The following is a 16,754-nucleotide window of genomic DNA, read 5'->3' as shown; positions in this document are numbered from 1 at the left end:
ATATTGGCATCATGGCCATAAGAATAGCAAGCATCATGTTCATCAAGGGATATTTCAATCAAATCATCGGAATCATAATTATCTATAGATTCGTGCATATCATTATTTTTCTCTAAAGCAACGATCGTTCTCTCAATAAATTCCTTAGAATAGGCATTATGAGCATAGTTTTCACAGAAATATTTAAGTATGTCAGAATTTTCAGATTTGTAGAGAGTAAAATCATACTTTTCAATCAAAGAAGCAACTTCATGAGCACCCTTAAAAACGACAAATTCTTCAATTTGTTCGATATCATAGTAACTGTAAACACCCTTTCCATAAGAAGATAAGATTTCATTATCATTAAACTCACATAGGTAGGGAAGGTGTTTTTTAGGGTTCTTAGACCAACAAGTAAAATCATAAATTTCACAAAGATTCCAAGCATAGCATAGCAAACTATTTATTTGATACCATAAGAGCTTCCCCTTTTCAGACAAACGATGACGCACAAAATGAGCATGCCAATCTAAAGATTTTCCCTCAACTAAACTAGTTGGGGTTTCAGCACGAGCACTTATAGATCAAAGATGATCCAAGTAGAACACTTTAAGTGGATCCATATCAATAGGTTTTTAGCAAGCAAAGATGCAAGCAAATAGAAGGCACATGGAAACACAAACAAAAATACATTCGGGAAGAAGGAGAAGAAAAGGCAAAGGTGAAGTGGGGGATAGGAAAACGAGAGGCAAATGGCAAATAATGTAATGCGAGGTATAAGAGTTTGTGATGGGTACTTGGTATGTCTTGACTTGAGCGTAGATCTCCCCAGCAACGGTGCCAGAAATCCTTCTTGCTGCCTCTTGAGCATGCGTTGGTTTTCCCTTGAAGAGGAAAGGGTGATGCAGCAAAGTAGCGTAAGTATTTCCCTCATTTTTTGAGAACCAAGGTATCAATCCAGTAGGAGACTACACGCAAATCGCCTAGTACCTGCACAAACAATCAAGAACCTTGCAACCAACGCGATAAAGGGGTTGTCAATCCCTTCACGGCCACTTGCAAAAGCGAGATCTGATAAAGATAATAAGATAAATATTTTTGGTATTTTTGTTGTATAGATTGGAAAGTAAAGATTGCAAAATAAACGGCGACAGAAATTGGCAAGTTGACGAGAAACTAATATGATGTAAAATAGACCCGGGGGCCATAGGTTTCACTAGTGGCTTCTCTCATGATAGCATATATTACGGTGGGTGAACAAATTACTGCCGAGCAATTGATAGAAAAGTGCATAGTTATGAGAATATCTAGGCATGATCATGAACATAGGCATCACGTCCGTGTCAAGTAGACCGAAATGATTCTGCATCTACTACTATTACTCCACACATCAACCGCTATCTAGCATGCATCTAGAGTATTAAGTTCATAAGAACAGAGTAACGCATTAAGCAAGATGACATGATGTAGAGGGATAAACTCAAGCAATATGATATAAACCCCATCTTTTTATCCTCGATGGCAACAATACAATACGTGCCTTGCTGCCCCTGCTGTCACTGGGAAAGGACACCGCAAGATTGAACCCAAAGCTAAGCACTTCTCCCATTGCAAGAAAGATCAATCTAGTAGGCCAAACTAAACTGATAATCCGAAGAGACTTGCAAACATATCAAATCATGCATATAAGAATTCAGAGAAGAATCAAATATTGTTCATAGATAATCTTGATCATAAACCCACAATTCATCGGATCTCGGCAAACACACCGCACAAAGTATTACATCGAATAGATTTCCAAGAACATCGAGGAGAACTTTGTATTGAGAACCAAAGAGAGAGAAGAAGCCATCTAGCTAATAACTATGGACCCGATGGTCTGTGGTAAACTACTCACACATCATCGGAGAAGCTATGGTGTTGATGTAGAAGCCCTCCGTGATCGAATCCCCCTCCGGCAGATCGCCGGAAAAGGCCCCAAGATGGGATCTCACGGGTACAGAAGGTTGCGGCAGTGGAAAAGTGGTTTCGTGGCTCCCCTGGATGTTTTCAGGGTATGAGAGTATATATAGGCGAAAGAAGTAGGTCAGTGGAGCTATGAGGGGCCCACGAGGGTGGGGGCGTGCCTACCCCCCTGGGCGCACCCTCCTGCCTCATGGCCGCCTCGTTGCGTCTCTGACTTCCACTCCAAGTCTCCTGGATTGCGTTTATTCCAAGAAAGATCCTCGCGAAGGTTTCATTCCGTTTGGATTCCGTTTGATATTCCTTTTCTGCGAAACACTGAAATAGGCAAAAAAACAGCAACTGGCACTGGGCCTCCGGTTAATAGGTTAGTCCCAAAAATAATATAAAAGAGCATATTAAATCCCATTAAACATCCAAAATAGATAATATAATAACATGGAACGATAAAAAATTATAGATACGTTAGAGACGTATCACGTAACATGTATGAAAAATGATGAACGGTGGCTGAGCCACAACTACTATGTCAGCTATATGATCATGCAAAGCAATATGAGAATGAATGCTCAAGTCATCAAACGGAAGCGGTGGAAGTTGCGTGGCAATATATCTCGGAATGGCCATGGAAAAGCCATAATTGGTAGGTATGGTGGCTGCTTTGAGGAAGATATAACAAGGCTTATGTGTGATAGAGCGTATCATATCACGGGGTTTGGATGCACGTGCGAAGTTTGCACCACGTCTCGATGTGAGAATGGGAAATGCACGATACCGTAGAGGCTAACAAATTGCGGGAAGGTAAGAGTGTGTATATTCCATGGACTCACATTAGTCATAAAGAACTCATATACTTATTGAAAAAGTTAATTAGCCCTCGAAGCAAAGTACTACTACGCATGCCCCTAGGGGGATAGATTGGTAGGAAAAGACCATCGCTCGTCCCCGACTGCCACTCATAACGAAGACAATCAATAATAAATCATGCTCCAACTTCATAGCATAACGAGAGACTATACGTGCATGCTTTAGGAATCACAAACCTTAACACCAATATTCTTACTAAACACAACCATTTACTAGTACCTCCCACATATTCCATCTCTATATCGCAAAACTATTGCAAGGAATCAAACATATCATATTTAGTGATCCATAAGTTTTATGTAGGATTTTATGACTAACCATGCAAATGACCAATTCCTTTTTGACTCTCTAAATAGATATAAGTGAAGCATGAGAGTTTAATTCTTTCTACAAAAGACCATGCTCTAACAACTATAAGTGAAGCAAAAGAGCATTCTATAAACAACAGTTTTCTATGTGAAGGGAAACAGGCAATCCAAACTTCAAATGATATAAGTGAAGCACATGAAGCATTCTAAAAAGCCATACTCAAAAGATATAAGTGAAGTGCAATGAGCATTATATAAATCAACCATGGACTATATCATGCTAGCATGTTGCATAAAAGAAAAATGAAAACTAAACGCAAAAGACGCTCCAAGATTTGCACATATCACATGAACGAAACGAATCCGAAAACATACCGATACTTGTTGAAGAAAGATGGGATGCCTTCCCGGGCATCCCCAAGCTTAGGCACTTGAGTCTCCTTGAATATTTACTTGGGGTGCATTGGGCATCCCCAAGCTTGAGCTCTTGCCTCTCCTCCTTCTCCTCACATCGAGACCTCCTCGATCTTCGAACACTTCATCCACACAAAACTTAACCGAACTTTTAGTGGCGGTGTTAGTGAATATGGCAAAGAAATCCCATCATGTACTGATGTAACATTATTGTATAATTATAAACAAACATTATCCACTGTAGGCTATCACAATTCTATGGCCCCAAGTCAAGGAGGTTTCAACAAGAATTCAAACATACATAAATAATGAAGCTATAACAACAATCTGTGAAAACAGGACATTATGTAAAGATTTGAACATCCACCATACTTCTGTAACTCTAAATATTCTGAAAAATTTAGTAAAAATAAACATTTTGTATAGAAAGACATGCAAAAGGTTTCAAAACCGTTTGACGTTCCGGTAAAAAATGTAAAATCGTGCACTACATCCAAAGTTTCTGTTTTGCACCGCACAAACCAACAAGCAATTTAAACATCCTAAAGGCAAATCTTGGCACATTATTTTATAATAAAATGGATTTGTAGGGGATAATTATTTTATTGAAAATTTTCTGTAATTAAGATTCACAAAGTTTCCATGGGCATGAACAAAGTTCAAGGCTAGCTCCCTCTTCCACGGTGCTCGTCTATCTCACTTTCACTTTTCTTTTTGTGAAGTTTTAAGTTACCCTCTATATTTTTTGTTTTTAAACTTTATAAAATCACTCAATAGAAATAAATGACTCTCTAAAACTTCCGAGTTGTCTCCCTGGCAGCGCTTTCTTTAAAGCCATTAAGCTAGGCATAAAGTGTTCAAGTAATGAATCCACCCGGATCCCAAGGTATATCAAAGCCAATTTTAATTAACAATGATTTGGCATTTAGTAATGAGCACAAAGCAACATATATCATGAAATGATGAAGTCTAACTCTCTTCCTATGCATCGGCATGTCATACAAGAACAATTCATGAACATCAAGTAAAGACCAATACATAGCATAAGCACTTTCTTGCAATTTTATCGTGTTGGAAACATAAAGAGGTGGAGATGTAGTTCCTCTCTCATAATAATTGCAAGTAGGAGTAGCAAGCACATGCATATTATATTCATCAAAATCATCATGTGTTGTTGCAAAATGCAACCCATCAATATAATCCTTAATAAGTGCAAACTTCTCCGATATAGTGTAGTTTAGAGAATCCAAAAGGATAATAGGACTATCATGTGTGCGTGCAATAGCAACAATTTCATTCTTAACATATGGAACTATAGCAAGTTCATATCCATAAGCATAATTCGTATTGGCATCTTGGCCACAAGCATAGCAAGCATCAATTTCATTGAAAAGGGATATTTCAAATGAATCAACGGGATCATAACAATTATCATAGCATTCATCCCTCGGTAAGCATGAAGGAAAATTAAATAATGTATGAGTTGAAGAGTTATTCTCATTAGAAGGTGGGCACGGGTAGCTAATCTGCTCTTCCTCCTTTTGTTCTTCGCTCTCCTCATCATCTTTTTCATCCAATGAGCTCGCAGTTTCATCAATTTCTTTTTCCATAGACTCCTGCAAAATATTAGTCTCTTCTTGGACAGCGGAGGAGTCCTCAATATATGGTTTAACATAGGCATTAGAAGCATAATTATCATAACAATATTTAAGTATAGCGAAATTTTCAGATTTGTAAAGAGTAGCATCATACTTTTCAATCAAAGAAGCAATTTCATAAGCACCCTTAAAAGCAACAAATTCTTTAATTTGTTCGATATCAAAGTAATTATAAACACCTTTGGCATAAGAATATACGATTCCATTATCAATAAACTCACATTGGTAGGGAAGGTGTTTCTTAGGGTCTTTAGAACAACAACTAACATCATATAATTCACATAAATTCCAAGCATAGCATTGCATAGTATTAATTTGATGCTGTAAAAGTTTCCCTTTTTCAGATAAACGATGTCGCACAAAACAAGCATGCTCATCTAATGATTTTCCCTCAACTAAGCTAGTTGGGTTTTCAGCACGAGCAAAAATGGATCGAAGATGATCCAAGTACAAAGCTTCAGTAGTATGATATATTTTGGGTGGTTCTTCAACCATTGGTTTAGTAGGTACAACTAATTTTTTTGGTAATTTGCATTTCTACCCATAACTAAAGATAGAAAACAAGAGCACAAAATAAATACTACTTAGTGATAAAGCAAACAAGCACACACGAGAATATTCACCCCACGCTATAACTCCCCAGCAACGGTGCCAGAAAAGGGTCTTGATAACCCACAAGTATAGGGGATCGTTTGTATCCTTCTTCGATAAATAAGAGTGTTGAACCCATCGAGGAGCTAAAGGCAGAACAAATATTCCCTCAAGTTCTATCGACCACCGATACAACTCTACGCACACTTGACGTTTGCTTTACCGAAAACAAGTATGAAACTATTTTGTAGGTGTGATGCTAGAACTACTTTGCAAGAATAAAACTAGAAGTACTTTGCAAGATAATAAAAGTTAGGTGTTTAGTAAAAGGGTTTGTGTCAACAAGAAAGTTATTTGTCCCTATGCAATCGATAACAAGTACCGGTAATCATTCTTGTAATTTTATATGAGGGAGAGGCATGAGCTAACATACTTTCTCTACTTGGATCATATGCACTTATGATTGGACCCCTAGCAAGCATCCGCAACTACTAAAGATCATTAAGGTCGTGAAACCGGACCATAGCATTAAGTATCAAGTCCTCTTTATTCCCATACGCCATAACCCACTTATCCGCGTTTAGGCTGCTGTCACCCCCGCAACACTGACAATAAGCAAACCATGAACATATTGCAACACCCTACAGCGGGCGCCCCTCACGTTTGCGCGAGAGCGGAGGGCACCGTAGGACAGCACCATAAATAAAATATACAATCATACCAACCAAGATCAAGATTAACCCACAGGACAAAACGGATCTACTCAAACATCATAGGATAACCATAGATCATTGGGAAATAATATATGGAGTTGAGCACCATGTTTAATTAGAGAGTACAGCGGGGAGAAGGGGTGTTACACCGCTGCATAGAGGGGGAGAAAGTTGGGGTTGACGGTAGCAAGATTGTTGATGTAGATCGTCGTCCCGATCATTGCCCCGGCGGCATTCAAGCGCCACCGGAAGCGAGGGGGAGAGAGCCCCCTCCTCCTTCTTCTTCCTTGGCCTCTCCCCTGGATGGGAGGAGAGTTCCCCCTCTGGTCCTTGGTCTCCATGGCGGCGGAGGGGCGGGAGCCCCTCCGAGATTAGATCTCCCTCTCTGTTCTCTTCTGTTTCGCGTTCCCCTGATCTGGCCGAAAACCGTTTCTTATATTCTGGGAGATCCGTAACTCCGATTGCGCTGAGATTTTACACGATTTTTTTCCGGATATAAGCTTCCTTGCGCCCGAAGTAGAGCTCCAGCCGACGTTCGAGGAGGGCACAACCCACCACCACGCGCCAGGGGCCTCTGGCGCGCCCTGGTGTGTTATGGGCTGTGTGGGCCTCCGTTTGTGGTGATTCCAATTCCCGAAAATCACATATATTCCAAAATAATTCTCTGTAAAATTTTATTGCATTTGGACTTCGTTTGATATGGATTTTCTGCGATACAAAAAACATGCAAAAAACAGAAACTGGCACTGGGCACTGGATCAATAGGTTAGTCCAATAAATCATATAAAAACTTGCCAAAAATATGTGAAAGATGTATAATATTGGCATGAAACAATCAAAAATTATAGATACGACGGAGACGTATCAGGTCGCGACTTGCCCTTCGGTCTAGCTACGAGGTGGGCGGCAGTCGCATGCTGGCGGTGCGGATACGTCACGGATCTGGCATGATGGCGCGGGCCCGACGAGGTGGTGGCGGGCGGCACTGGCAGCGGGGCTGTTGTTGCTTGGGCGGCGGTTGCCTGCGTCCGGTGGTGCGGCATCGGGTGGTGGTGGTTCGTGCTGATGGTGGCGCTGGCAACGGTTTGGGTTTCGAATGGCCCTTGCGTACGGCGACCTTTGGCGGCGAGGGTGGTGGCTTTCCTGCTGCAGGACGGCTCGGGGCTGCCCCTCGGGGTCCCGACGTGGATGTGGGCTACCAGGGCATGTTGGTGGCTCATGGCGGTGGTCTGGGTCGTTTCACGGCGGCGGCTGGACTTCTTCGGCGCCGGCCTGTCGGTGAGCACCCTTATCGGCCTTCGGTTCCTCTCCTTGTCATTCGGGCGCTACCTTCATCAAAGGGTTGGCCCTCTCCCAGTCGCGGTCCATCGCTCGTCTCATGCCAAGCAACAGGATCGAGCTCGTCTCACGCCCGACAGCAGGACTAGACTCGTCTCGCGCCAAGCAGCAGGACCGAGCTCGTCTCAAGCCCGGTGGCAGGACGGGCCAATGGGGGCCAGGTTTGGCCGGCCTATTAGGTCTCGGCGCTGGGGGCAGCTCAGGGGTGCTAAAGGCGGGGCCTTACCACTCGTCTCTTTGGTTGGGGTAGCGGTGGGTGGCGGGTGAGGTGGCGTCGAGGTCTTGGATGCCGGGGCGGCGCCCTGGTGGTGGTGGTGTCATGGTGTTCTTGGGCAAAGCCTGTGGCTTGGTGATGCCCGGTGACCATGGTCGTGTGGGCGGCATGGTCGCCGGGGTGTGGCATTCGGTGGCGGTGAGTATTGGCCAGGGTGAAAACATGTTCTATCTACGGACGGACCGGCGGCGACAAAGCTCATTCCCTTCTTGAAGGCGTCGTTGCGGCCGTCATTGCCCGTCGTGTTGCTCTAGGGGAAACTCTGACCCTCGGGTCAGGCGGTGGCGGTGCTCGTGTGTCGTATCCTTCCTGAAGGCGCCACCTTGGAGCCCACGGTTCATCATATGTGGCTTCATCTCTTCACGGTGTCATGTTCATGGTTGAGGAACCAGCTGCTCTTTGTAGTGCTTGTGGTGGTGTTGGTGCGCTCGGCGCCTATGTATCTTTGCCTTGGGTGTGTGCGTGTGTTGTGGTGGTGTGCGTTTGTATCGGGTTGTTGTTGGTCGTTGCTTTATATATAAAGCGGGGCGAAAGCCTTCTTCGATAAGCAAGTTTCATATATTATGTGCAAACCGGACGTAATTTAACCCCAAAAGGCTCACACTCTACTTATATATAAAGCAATGATACTTTATATATAAAGCAACGACTAATCCAACATACATCTCAGCACACAGCACTCGACACCACAACACACACTCAAGGAAAGATATAAGTGTGAAAGGAACAGCTAAAAGCACCCTAATATTCCAAGTAAACTACAAGGTAGGAAGAAAGGGAATCGTTTGAAGCTTTGAGGGCCCCTCCATATGAAGAGAAGCCGGGCAAGACAACCATGAGCTACAAGACGGCAGCTTCAGGAAGGATACGACACTGAGAGTCGCCACCTTCTGATCCAGGGATTGAGGTTTTCCCTGGAGCATCAAGGGGAACGAAGAGGAACCGCAACGATGCCTTCAAGAAGGGGACGATACCATAGACGCCGTCCCGGCCGACCTGGCAGGGCCAGAATGCATTTTCACCCTGGCAAGCCCTCCTCATCACTCAAACAGGTTACACGAAGCCACCACTCACCGCACCGCCACCACCAGTCGTCGCACCTTGACCACCACGCAGTCCCTATGACCATGGCAGCCAGACCACACCCGAACCATGAACTCCGCCCACGAGCACCGCGGCTACCACCACCAAGCCCGACGCCCCGACATCCAAGACCCCGACACCATCCAACCTGAGACGTGCAACCGCGACGAACAAAGAGATGAGCGGAAAGGCCCCTCACCACTCCTTGCCCCCCAGCCTCGAAACCCACCCCTGGGTCGGTCGGAACAGGCCACCACCGCCCCGCCCTGCCCTCCTGGGCCAGGGGCGAGCTCCTCGATGGAACACCATCACCGGCGGGAGGCAAATATGACTCCACGTCCCTCCTAGCGGTGAAGTCGTCCCTCAATGGTGGACATGGACTAGGAACGGACCAGCCCGCGGAGACAGCACACACACAAAAAGGGGAAGGAGCGAAGGACGAACCGATCCGCCCGCGGACAAGACAACGTCGAAGTAGAGTCCGGCTGTCTCCGTAGCCGAGGCCGCCAGACCACTGTGTAGTCGACACGTCGTAGGAAGGCCGCCACAAGGCCACACCTCACCGCGTCGCCACGGCGAGGGGAGGAGAAGGTAGGAAGGGGGTTGGAGGCCCGGCGCCTAGTGTTGCTCCCCGTCGCTCGCGAGGGAAGAGGAGCGAGGAAGGGGGTTGCGTCTCATTTCCTTATTCGTCCACGCGTCTAGTACGTTATTTAACAAGTTCAACTAAAATAAATAAAAACTAAATTAAACTATGCGAGGTACCGGGCAGTGACCTCGTGGGCATGGTCTTCGAGGCCACTGGCACCTCCGTCGGCGTCGTCGACATTGTTGTTGTCGTCCTCCTTCCAGCGGTGAACGGCCTTCCAGGGATCGCGGTAGCCCTGATCGGTCGCTGATGTGTTCTTGCAGCGGAGCCGCTCCGCCTCATGCAGCCGATCGAAAACATCTGGCCAGCAGCAACGGTCGGGTGCGGACTCCGGCCCACGTCGCCCGCCATTGCCCTTGCTGGCAAGGGCACGAGCTGCACGCTCGAACTTGGCCAGACCAATCTTGTAGAGTTTGTCGCTGATCCAGCGTCGGCAGCGGGCGAACTTCTGTGCGGTGGTCTTGAACCAATCCTTGACCCAGGCCAACAAAAGGTCCAGGTTGGCGTGCACCCAGTCCGGCGCCACGTTTTATGTCACGGAGGCCGAACATCGCTCCATGTTGCGCCGGTCAAAGTGCTCCTCCTTGGATACCGCCTTATCGGCCACCGTCCTAGTGCAGAAGGAGAAGGTGTTGCCGTTTCGTCCGAGGTAGGAGAAGAGGCGGCAGCGTGCATTGGCGATCACCGGGCGGGCGCCTCCTCCTTCACGGCAAATCGCATGCTATCAGTCACTTTCTTTCCTGACCATCTGATCAATATCCAACTGCCTCAATCATGTTGTGGCATGTTCAACTTCTTTCTCCCACATCTTCTTCCCCCCGCACGATGGTTCCTCCTTCCCGCAGCCTACCCCGCCCCATCCGTCTGCCTCCACCCCCGTGGTCGACGGGCGCTACTGCGCACCGCCTCACCGCCCCGCCCTACCCTCAACCTCCCCCCACCGCCGTTGCTGGCCACCTCCCCGGCCATCCCTCTAAGCCCTGCACCATCTATGAAAAACTCCATCGACCCCCTGCACCTCCACCACTAAGATAGTAAATGGGGTCGTGGCTTCCCCTTAAAAAAGATAATAAGGCTATGACTTCCCCCTAAGATAGATAATAGGGCTGGGCCTTCTCCAGCGAGGTTCGGCCTTCCCATCTCGTGCACTTCGAAAGAAGGAAAAAGTGACTGGCGCCACAAAAAAAATTCTGTACCTGAAAAATAGCAAAACCGCTAAAAAAAATGTTACAGCCAAGGAACACGAATTTCATCAAAAAAGGAGAAAAAAGGAAGAAGAAACGTAAGGGCGAGATAGAGGAATCTTGCAAGACTCAAGAGAGAGAAATTGAGGGCGGCATCGCCGCATCGATCGGTTTTCTCGTACGTACGTGTCTCCGGACTTCGCCGCGGGTAGGGAGGGAATCATGCGCGTCCAGCCGTCCACGGACGAAACAAGCGAGACTCCCCGCGCTTTCGGCCGCCCGCGGCAGCAAGAAGGCGAGTGAAGTGAAGTGGGGCTGCTTGAGTGCTTGACTTGCTCCTCAGTCGTCCCCCCTCGAGCTCTCACCTACCAAATCCGTCGAAACACGCACAGCGGACAGTAAAACAATTATCCTTAATCCTCCACGTCGTGCTCTACATCTCAATGGCCGCCCATAAAACCCAGTGGTGGCGTGAGCTGAACGGCGCCGATCCATTTTCTTCCTCTTCGACAGGAGACAAGCCCATTACCCCCCTTCCTGTTCCTCCCGCCGCTGCTATCGTGCAAGAACTTGGTACCAGAGAGTGTGTGTGTGAGAGAGAGGAACGATTCGTCGGTGCCATGGCGCCGCCGAAGAGGCAGCTGGCCCTGACGGGCGCCGGCGCAGGCCGGGAGGAGGCGAAGCGCCTGCGCGTCGGGGTCGCCAAAGCCAACGCCGCCGGCTGGCGTGCGCCGACATCGCCGGCCTCGCCGGGGACGCGGCTCATGCGGCGGACCGTGCTCGTCGTGCTCTTTCTACTGCGAATGTGCGTGCCTCCATCCCCATCTGCCCGCTCGACATTTCATCTCAATCCATCGGGTGCGCGTCGAGCTCCGTTTCTTGATTTCTAACTCTTCTTTCCCCGCGAATCTGTGCGTGCAGGAGCGACGGGATCACGGTGACGGAAAGCATCTCCCAGATTGGTCGCATGGTGAGCGCGCGCGCGCGTGTGCACGAGTACCCGTTTTTGCTGGAATTTTGTAACCACTAGTACTTCACCGGGTGCCAATGATAATTTTCTTTCTTTCTTTGTGCTTGTATAGGTTCAGAGGAAGATGGAAGGGATTCAGAAGGTTCAGGCTCTTATGATGCGGTAAGGATCATTTCTCTGTTATGCTCTTGTGTTCAAATTTTCGTTTCGAAAGATATGGCAGCCGTTTCTCATTACTGTCTTCTAGCAACTGTTTAATTACGCTGTAATAGGTCTAGCAGTGGTCGGATTATGCTGTAATAGTCTAGTCTTGCTTGTTCGGGTGTTGTTAGGTTTTTGCCGAGCGTGTGCAGTGGGTTTCCTAGTAGTGCTCGAGCTCGCTTTCCTCTTCTTTCCCATCTCCTATTAAACTCTGGATTTGGTGTATTTCTGTTATATCTTTAATGAAAAGGGGATAAGCACGGTTCGAAAAAAGAGAGCAAGTGTTTAATTATGGACTTGACTTTCCACTAAGATTTTCTTCCTGTGTTTCATAGCATTTAGCTTTGGCAATAAAAATATCACTTATAAAAATGAATTTTTGAAAAATGTTTCGTACATACAATACTTTGAAATATGTTCAACCATCTATTAAAAAAAAGTTCTTGTTTTTCAAAGAGAATGTTCTCATAATTGTTCTAATCTAAATATGTTTATATAAAAAATGTTGATTTTGCCACATGTAATATTACTTTGATAAAAACAATTGTACCATTTTTTAAAATATATTCATGTATTAAGAAAAAAATCATGTAACTAGTTAAAATGCCACATATTCCACTAGAGATGGTAAAGTTCATATAGTGAAAAATTATTAATTGGAATTATGAGGTGCAACGCATGAAAAGTACAAAAGGAAATAGAAACAAGCAAAAACATGATACATAATTAAGAAAAATAAAAAAATATAAAACAAATAATCATGCTTGAAAATAAAATAGAAGATAAAAAGGTGACATTGAAAATCAACAAACAAAATGGCACATAAAAAACAAAAAACAAAATTAAAATGATTTCTTAAAAGATTAGGACTATACAAATTAATAAAAAAAATTAAACTAGAGATGGACAAAAAAGAAAGAAAACACACGAAACTCATATGGAAATGAAAACCCATAAAAGATCGCCCACAACAAAATAGAGGCAGTTATGGGGAGCCAATACACTACCCCCTCTTGTTAGGCTGGTCACAATGGGGAGTATCAGTGTGTGATACTACATCCCAGGCCTTAGGAATCACTTGCAAATAAAGATAAAGATTAAGCCAGCTCTTTATTTTTTGAATAATCAAGGGTGTACATTGGAGACCTTGTCAACATGTGAAAGGGCATAAAAACCGAACAAGTAACTTATTAAGTATAGTTATATCCTTTTATGTCTTGATGTATTTCCATGATTTCTTCAGCTTGCCGTACTTTCTCAATGAAAATATGCAAGCTTTGCGTGTTTTGTTGTTATTTACTTTTAGGATAAATAAAAGGCTTACCCGTGCTTCTTTTTCTAATTTTGCTATCTTTGGTCTTAGCAAATTGGAAAATTTAGAGGAGAAAGTGGAGAGCATGAGCCATGAAGTGGTTAGATTCATATTCTTTAAAATAATTTCTTTGCATGTTCATCCTTATTTGATAGTATAATATATTTGTTGCTCACACTGTATTTGTCATGTAAAAATTGCAGAAGAAATTGGCACGTTTGCATTCCAATAGACACGCCGATAAATACCCAAGGTAACAGATCTGCAATTGCAATGCTCGATAGTTTCCTCCGTCATACTTAGTCTCATGTTGAAATGTTAAATATCCACTGTCTAGCCTTTTGGTGAGTTATCATTCTATACCTACATAGTTGATCCCCACTAACTCTAATTCTATCAACATGCAACTATGTCAACTCACCGTGCCATTATGCATGGGAAAAGATTCACCTTAACATGCACCATGCATGCTATCCATATTTAATAAATAGTATTCTACAAATGTACAATAATCAAAATACCATTGATTATATATATTTTAGTTTCAGTTCTCGCATTGTCACATAGCAGTACCTATCCGATGCTGCTCTATAGGAACAAAGTAGTATGTGGATGTTAAATTAAAAAATGCCAACTGAACAACAACTACATCACAATGTCATTCATGTTCCTGTTTCAGATCAGAACCATATCAGGAGGGTGCCACTTTGAGTGAACCGAATGCCAACATTCGCCTGCGTTTCCTGGATGGCCTCAGGACTCCAATTTACACAGACAAGATTATAACATCTCAGAGCAATGCGGCTATCAGGGTTGGCGTCTTTGATGGTGAAAAAATGATCAATGAAGGCCCGCTTTCGAAGGCGAAAGTTGAGATCCTGGTTCTCCGTGGCGACTTCTGCAGTGACGGTCAGGAGAGCTGGACTGAAGAGGAGTTCAACAGCCACATAGCGCAAGGCCGGCACAGGCAAGGGTCAGTGCTGGGGGGCGATTGCAGTGCGTGGTTGAACAATGGGGAGGCATCATTGGGAAAAATCCGCTTCAGAGAAGGATCATCCAGGACTCCCAGTAGGAAGTTCATCGTCGGAGGAAGAGTGTGCATGAACAGGAAGATCGGTGGTATTCGAGTCCAGGAAGCTGTCATGGAGCCGGTCACTGTGCTGGATCGTAGGAATGAAGGTAAAAGACTTTTGTTGCTAGTCAGCATGTTCTTTGTTTCCATTGGACTCACATTACAGTTTCCTTTTTAATCATTGTTTGCTTCAGCAAATGAGAAGAGACACCCTCCAAGATTGGACGATGAAGTCTATCGCCTGGAAGAAATCTCCAGAGATGGAATTTACCACAGGAGGCTTAAGAATGTTCATATCTTCACAGTGGAGGACTTCTTGAAGGCTTTGAATAAGGACGCAGACGTGCTCCGTGAAATGGTATAAAATCTTCCCTAAAATTGTTTTTCTCATTCTCTTTAGAAGTTGTTGTGCTATTTTCTCATGGTGAATAATGTTGTCGTTTCGATTTCTTTACATATAGGTCCTCGAGATCAAGAAGCGCAGTAACGCTTGGGAAAGAATGGTTAAGCATGCCAGGGAATGCTGCCTCGCAGACAGGCCTGAGCTCAAAGCATATCACAGTGTAGAGGGGAATGTGGTGATCTTCTTCAATTGCGTGCATGATCTTGTTGGAGCAATTTTTTATGGTGTTTACGTTTCACGGGACAATTTTGATCCGGCTAAGAAGGTACATTCTCACCATATTCATCTAATATTTGGACCATATGTGGAAGTCAAACAAGTTGAAGATATCATTTTCTCATCGCAGGCTCAAGCGTATGAGTTGAAAGAGTGTGCGCGCGGTCAGTTGGACATCCTTCCGTTTGACTATGTGATGAATGGCAATCTTCCTGAACAAGTTCCCTCTAGCACACATTCTACTCTGGATGCAGCATTCATTCTTGGGCCGGATGTCGCGCTTCAACGTTAGATACACGTTTTCTTACCCTTCCCATGTCTTAAAATTTCTGACTATGCGATGGCCTGAACTATGGAGCTTAAATTGGTCTTTTTGAGGAACTGCAGCAAATGAAAACCAGTTGCAGGATAGGATCAACAATATCACTGAACCATCTCACCAGAATGAGTATATTCATGGTGATCAGAGCACAGTTAACACACATTATTTCCAAGGTACATAGTTGTTGCTGCTTTGTTCCCCTCTTATCTCTTTATCCTCTGTTTCCTCATGGACTCCTTGCAGTTTCAGTGACTTATGCTCATTTTGGCCTTTTTTCAGGAGAAAGTATTCTACCAGTTGGTCAGCAGCAACCTACAATTTTCACTGGTGAATTGCTACACTGGCCCTACGAAAGTGAGCAATCGGTCTCTGCATGAACCATGAACAAACCTGAATAAACCTGATAGATGACTCACATTTTACTCTCCCAATTCCAGGATCAGGTCAAGTGAACATCCATAGCCAGATGCAAGCTCCCATGTCCATGGATGGCGGAGGTGTCATACAGGCATCAACGTCTGTTCAGCACAACCTTCTACCACAATTATTTGTTCCTACTCAAGTCCAAGAAAGCATGCATGCCATCCATTACTCTGAGAATCCACCTAACCATGCTGTTGGACCATCGACATGGCACGATGATATTTATCCCTGAACCGGAGCCTAGCGCCAATCTATTTCCCGGACCGGATTATGGAAGCTTCTAGCAAGCGAACACTTTCCACAATGCAGTTTAGACCGTGTACCATCATGGTTGTGTGTTGTGTGTCACTATAACTTAGGTGTCAGGTTGTGATATACGAGTAGTATTACTTTCAGTCTCAAGCATTGTAAACTGTATGTTTGGACACAAAATTGCTTGCCCCTATTCTTTCCTATTAGATGTTTTCAACATTGTACAATGATGTCGTGTGGGATCTAAGGGTGTGTTGTAACTTAGGCAAAACATTTTGTTGTCTGCGCGCCCACTTATGTTTAATTGATGTTTATATGTTTTGGAATTTTTACGATTGTAAACTGCCATGAATAGCAGACAGATATTGTTGAGTAAGAGAAAACTCAGAACGTAAAATTTTCTCACATGGTACTGTAAAATTTATTTCACCACCTTTTTGCATTGCAGCATACCCCCTCCGCTCCCAAAAGAAAATCATATAAACTTTGTCTCAATTCAAAGAGTGCAAAGTTTAACACGTGCGCATCTCCTCTCCTGAAATCTCAGGTGGCTAGGGTTTTTC

General features: G+C 44.7%; 1 protein-coding gene across 2 annotated transcripts; it reads left to right on the top strand.

The window, feature by feature from the left end:
* Window positions 1-11,369: 11,369 nt before the first annotated feature.
* On the top strand, window positions 11,370-16,517 carry LOC101290634 (calmodulin-binding protein 60 D). Of its 2 annotated transcripts, none has more exons than XM_044539694.1 (12): window positions 11,370-11,825; window positions 11,942-11,990; window positions 12,103-12,152; window positions 13,555-13,603; window positions 13,707-13,756; window positions 14,183-14,682; window positions 14,770-14,933; window positions 15,037-15,243; window positions 15,325-15,481; window positions 15,582-15,689; window positions 15,796-15,881; window positions 15,954-16,517. In XM_044539694.1, the coding sequence occupies exons 1-12, from the start codon at window positions 11,464-11,466 to the stop codon at window positions 15,966-15,968; spliced, it is 1,797 nt and encodes a 598-aa protein (XP_044395629.1). In that variant the 5' UTR covers window positions 11,370-11,463; the 3' UTR covers window positions 15,969-16,517. The 2 variants fall into 2 exon arrangements, with proteins under 2 accessions (XP_044395629.1, XP_044395628.1); XM_044539693.1 differs by having other exon boundaries at window positions 11,379-11,825; window positions 15,796-15,870.
* Window positions 16,518-16,754: the final 237 nt, after the last annotated feature.

Source organism: Triticum aestivum, chromosome 5D (assembly GCF_018294505.1).
Source record: "Triticum aestivum cultivar Chinese Spring chromosome 5D, IWGSC CS RefSeq v2.1, whole genome shotgun sequence".
Taxonomy (NCBI): domain Eukaryota; kingdom Viridiplantae; phylum Streptophyta; class Magnoliopsida; order Poales; family Poaceae; genus Triticum; species Triticum aestivum.
This window is presented reverse-complemented; position numbering and strand designations above follow the sequence as displayed.

Coding starts and splice junctions, on each gene's coding strand:
- LOC101290634 (XM_044539693.1), top strand. CDS start 11,464: ATGGCCGCCCATAAAACCCAGTGGTGGCGTGAGCTGAACGGCGCCGAT. Junction 13,604..13,706: donor AGAGCATGAGCCATGAAGTG/GTTAGATTCATA, acceptor TAAAAATTGCAG/AAGAAATTGGCACGTTTGCA. Junction 15,871..15,953: donor GCTACACTGGCCCTACGAAA/GTGAGCAATCGG, acceptor TCCCAATTCCAG/GATCAGGTCAAGTGAACATC.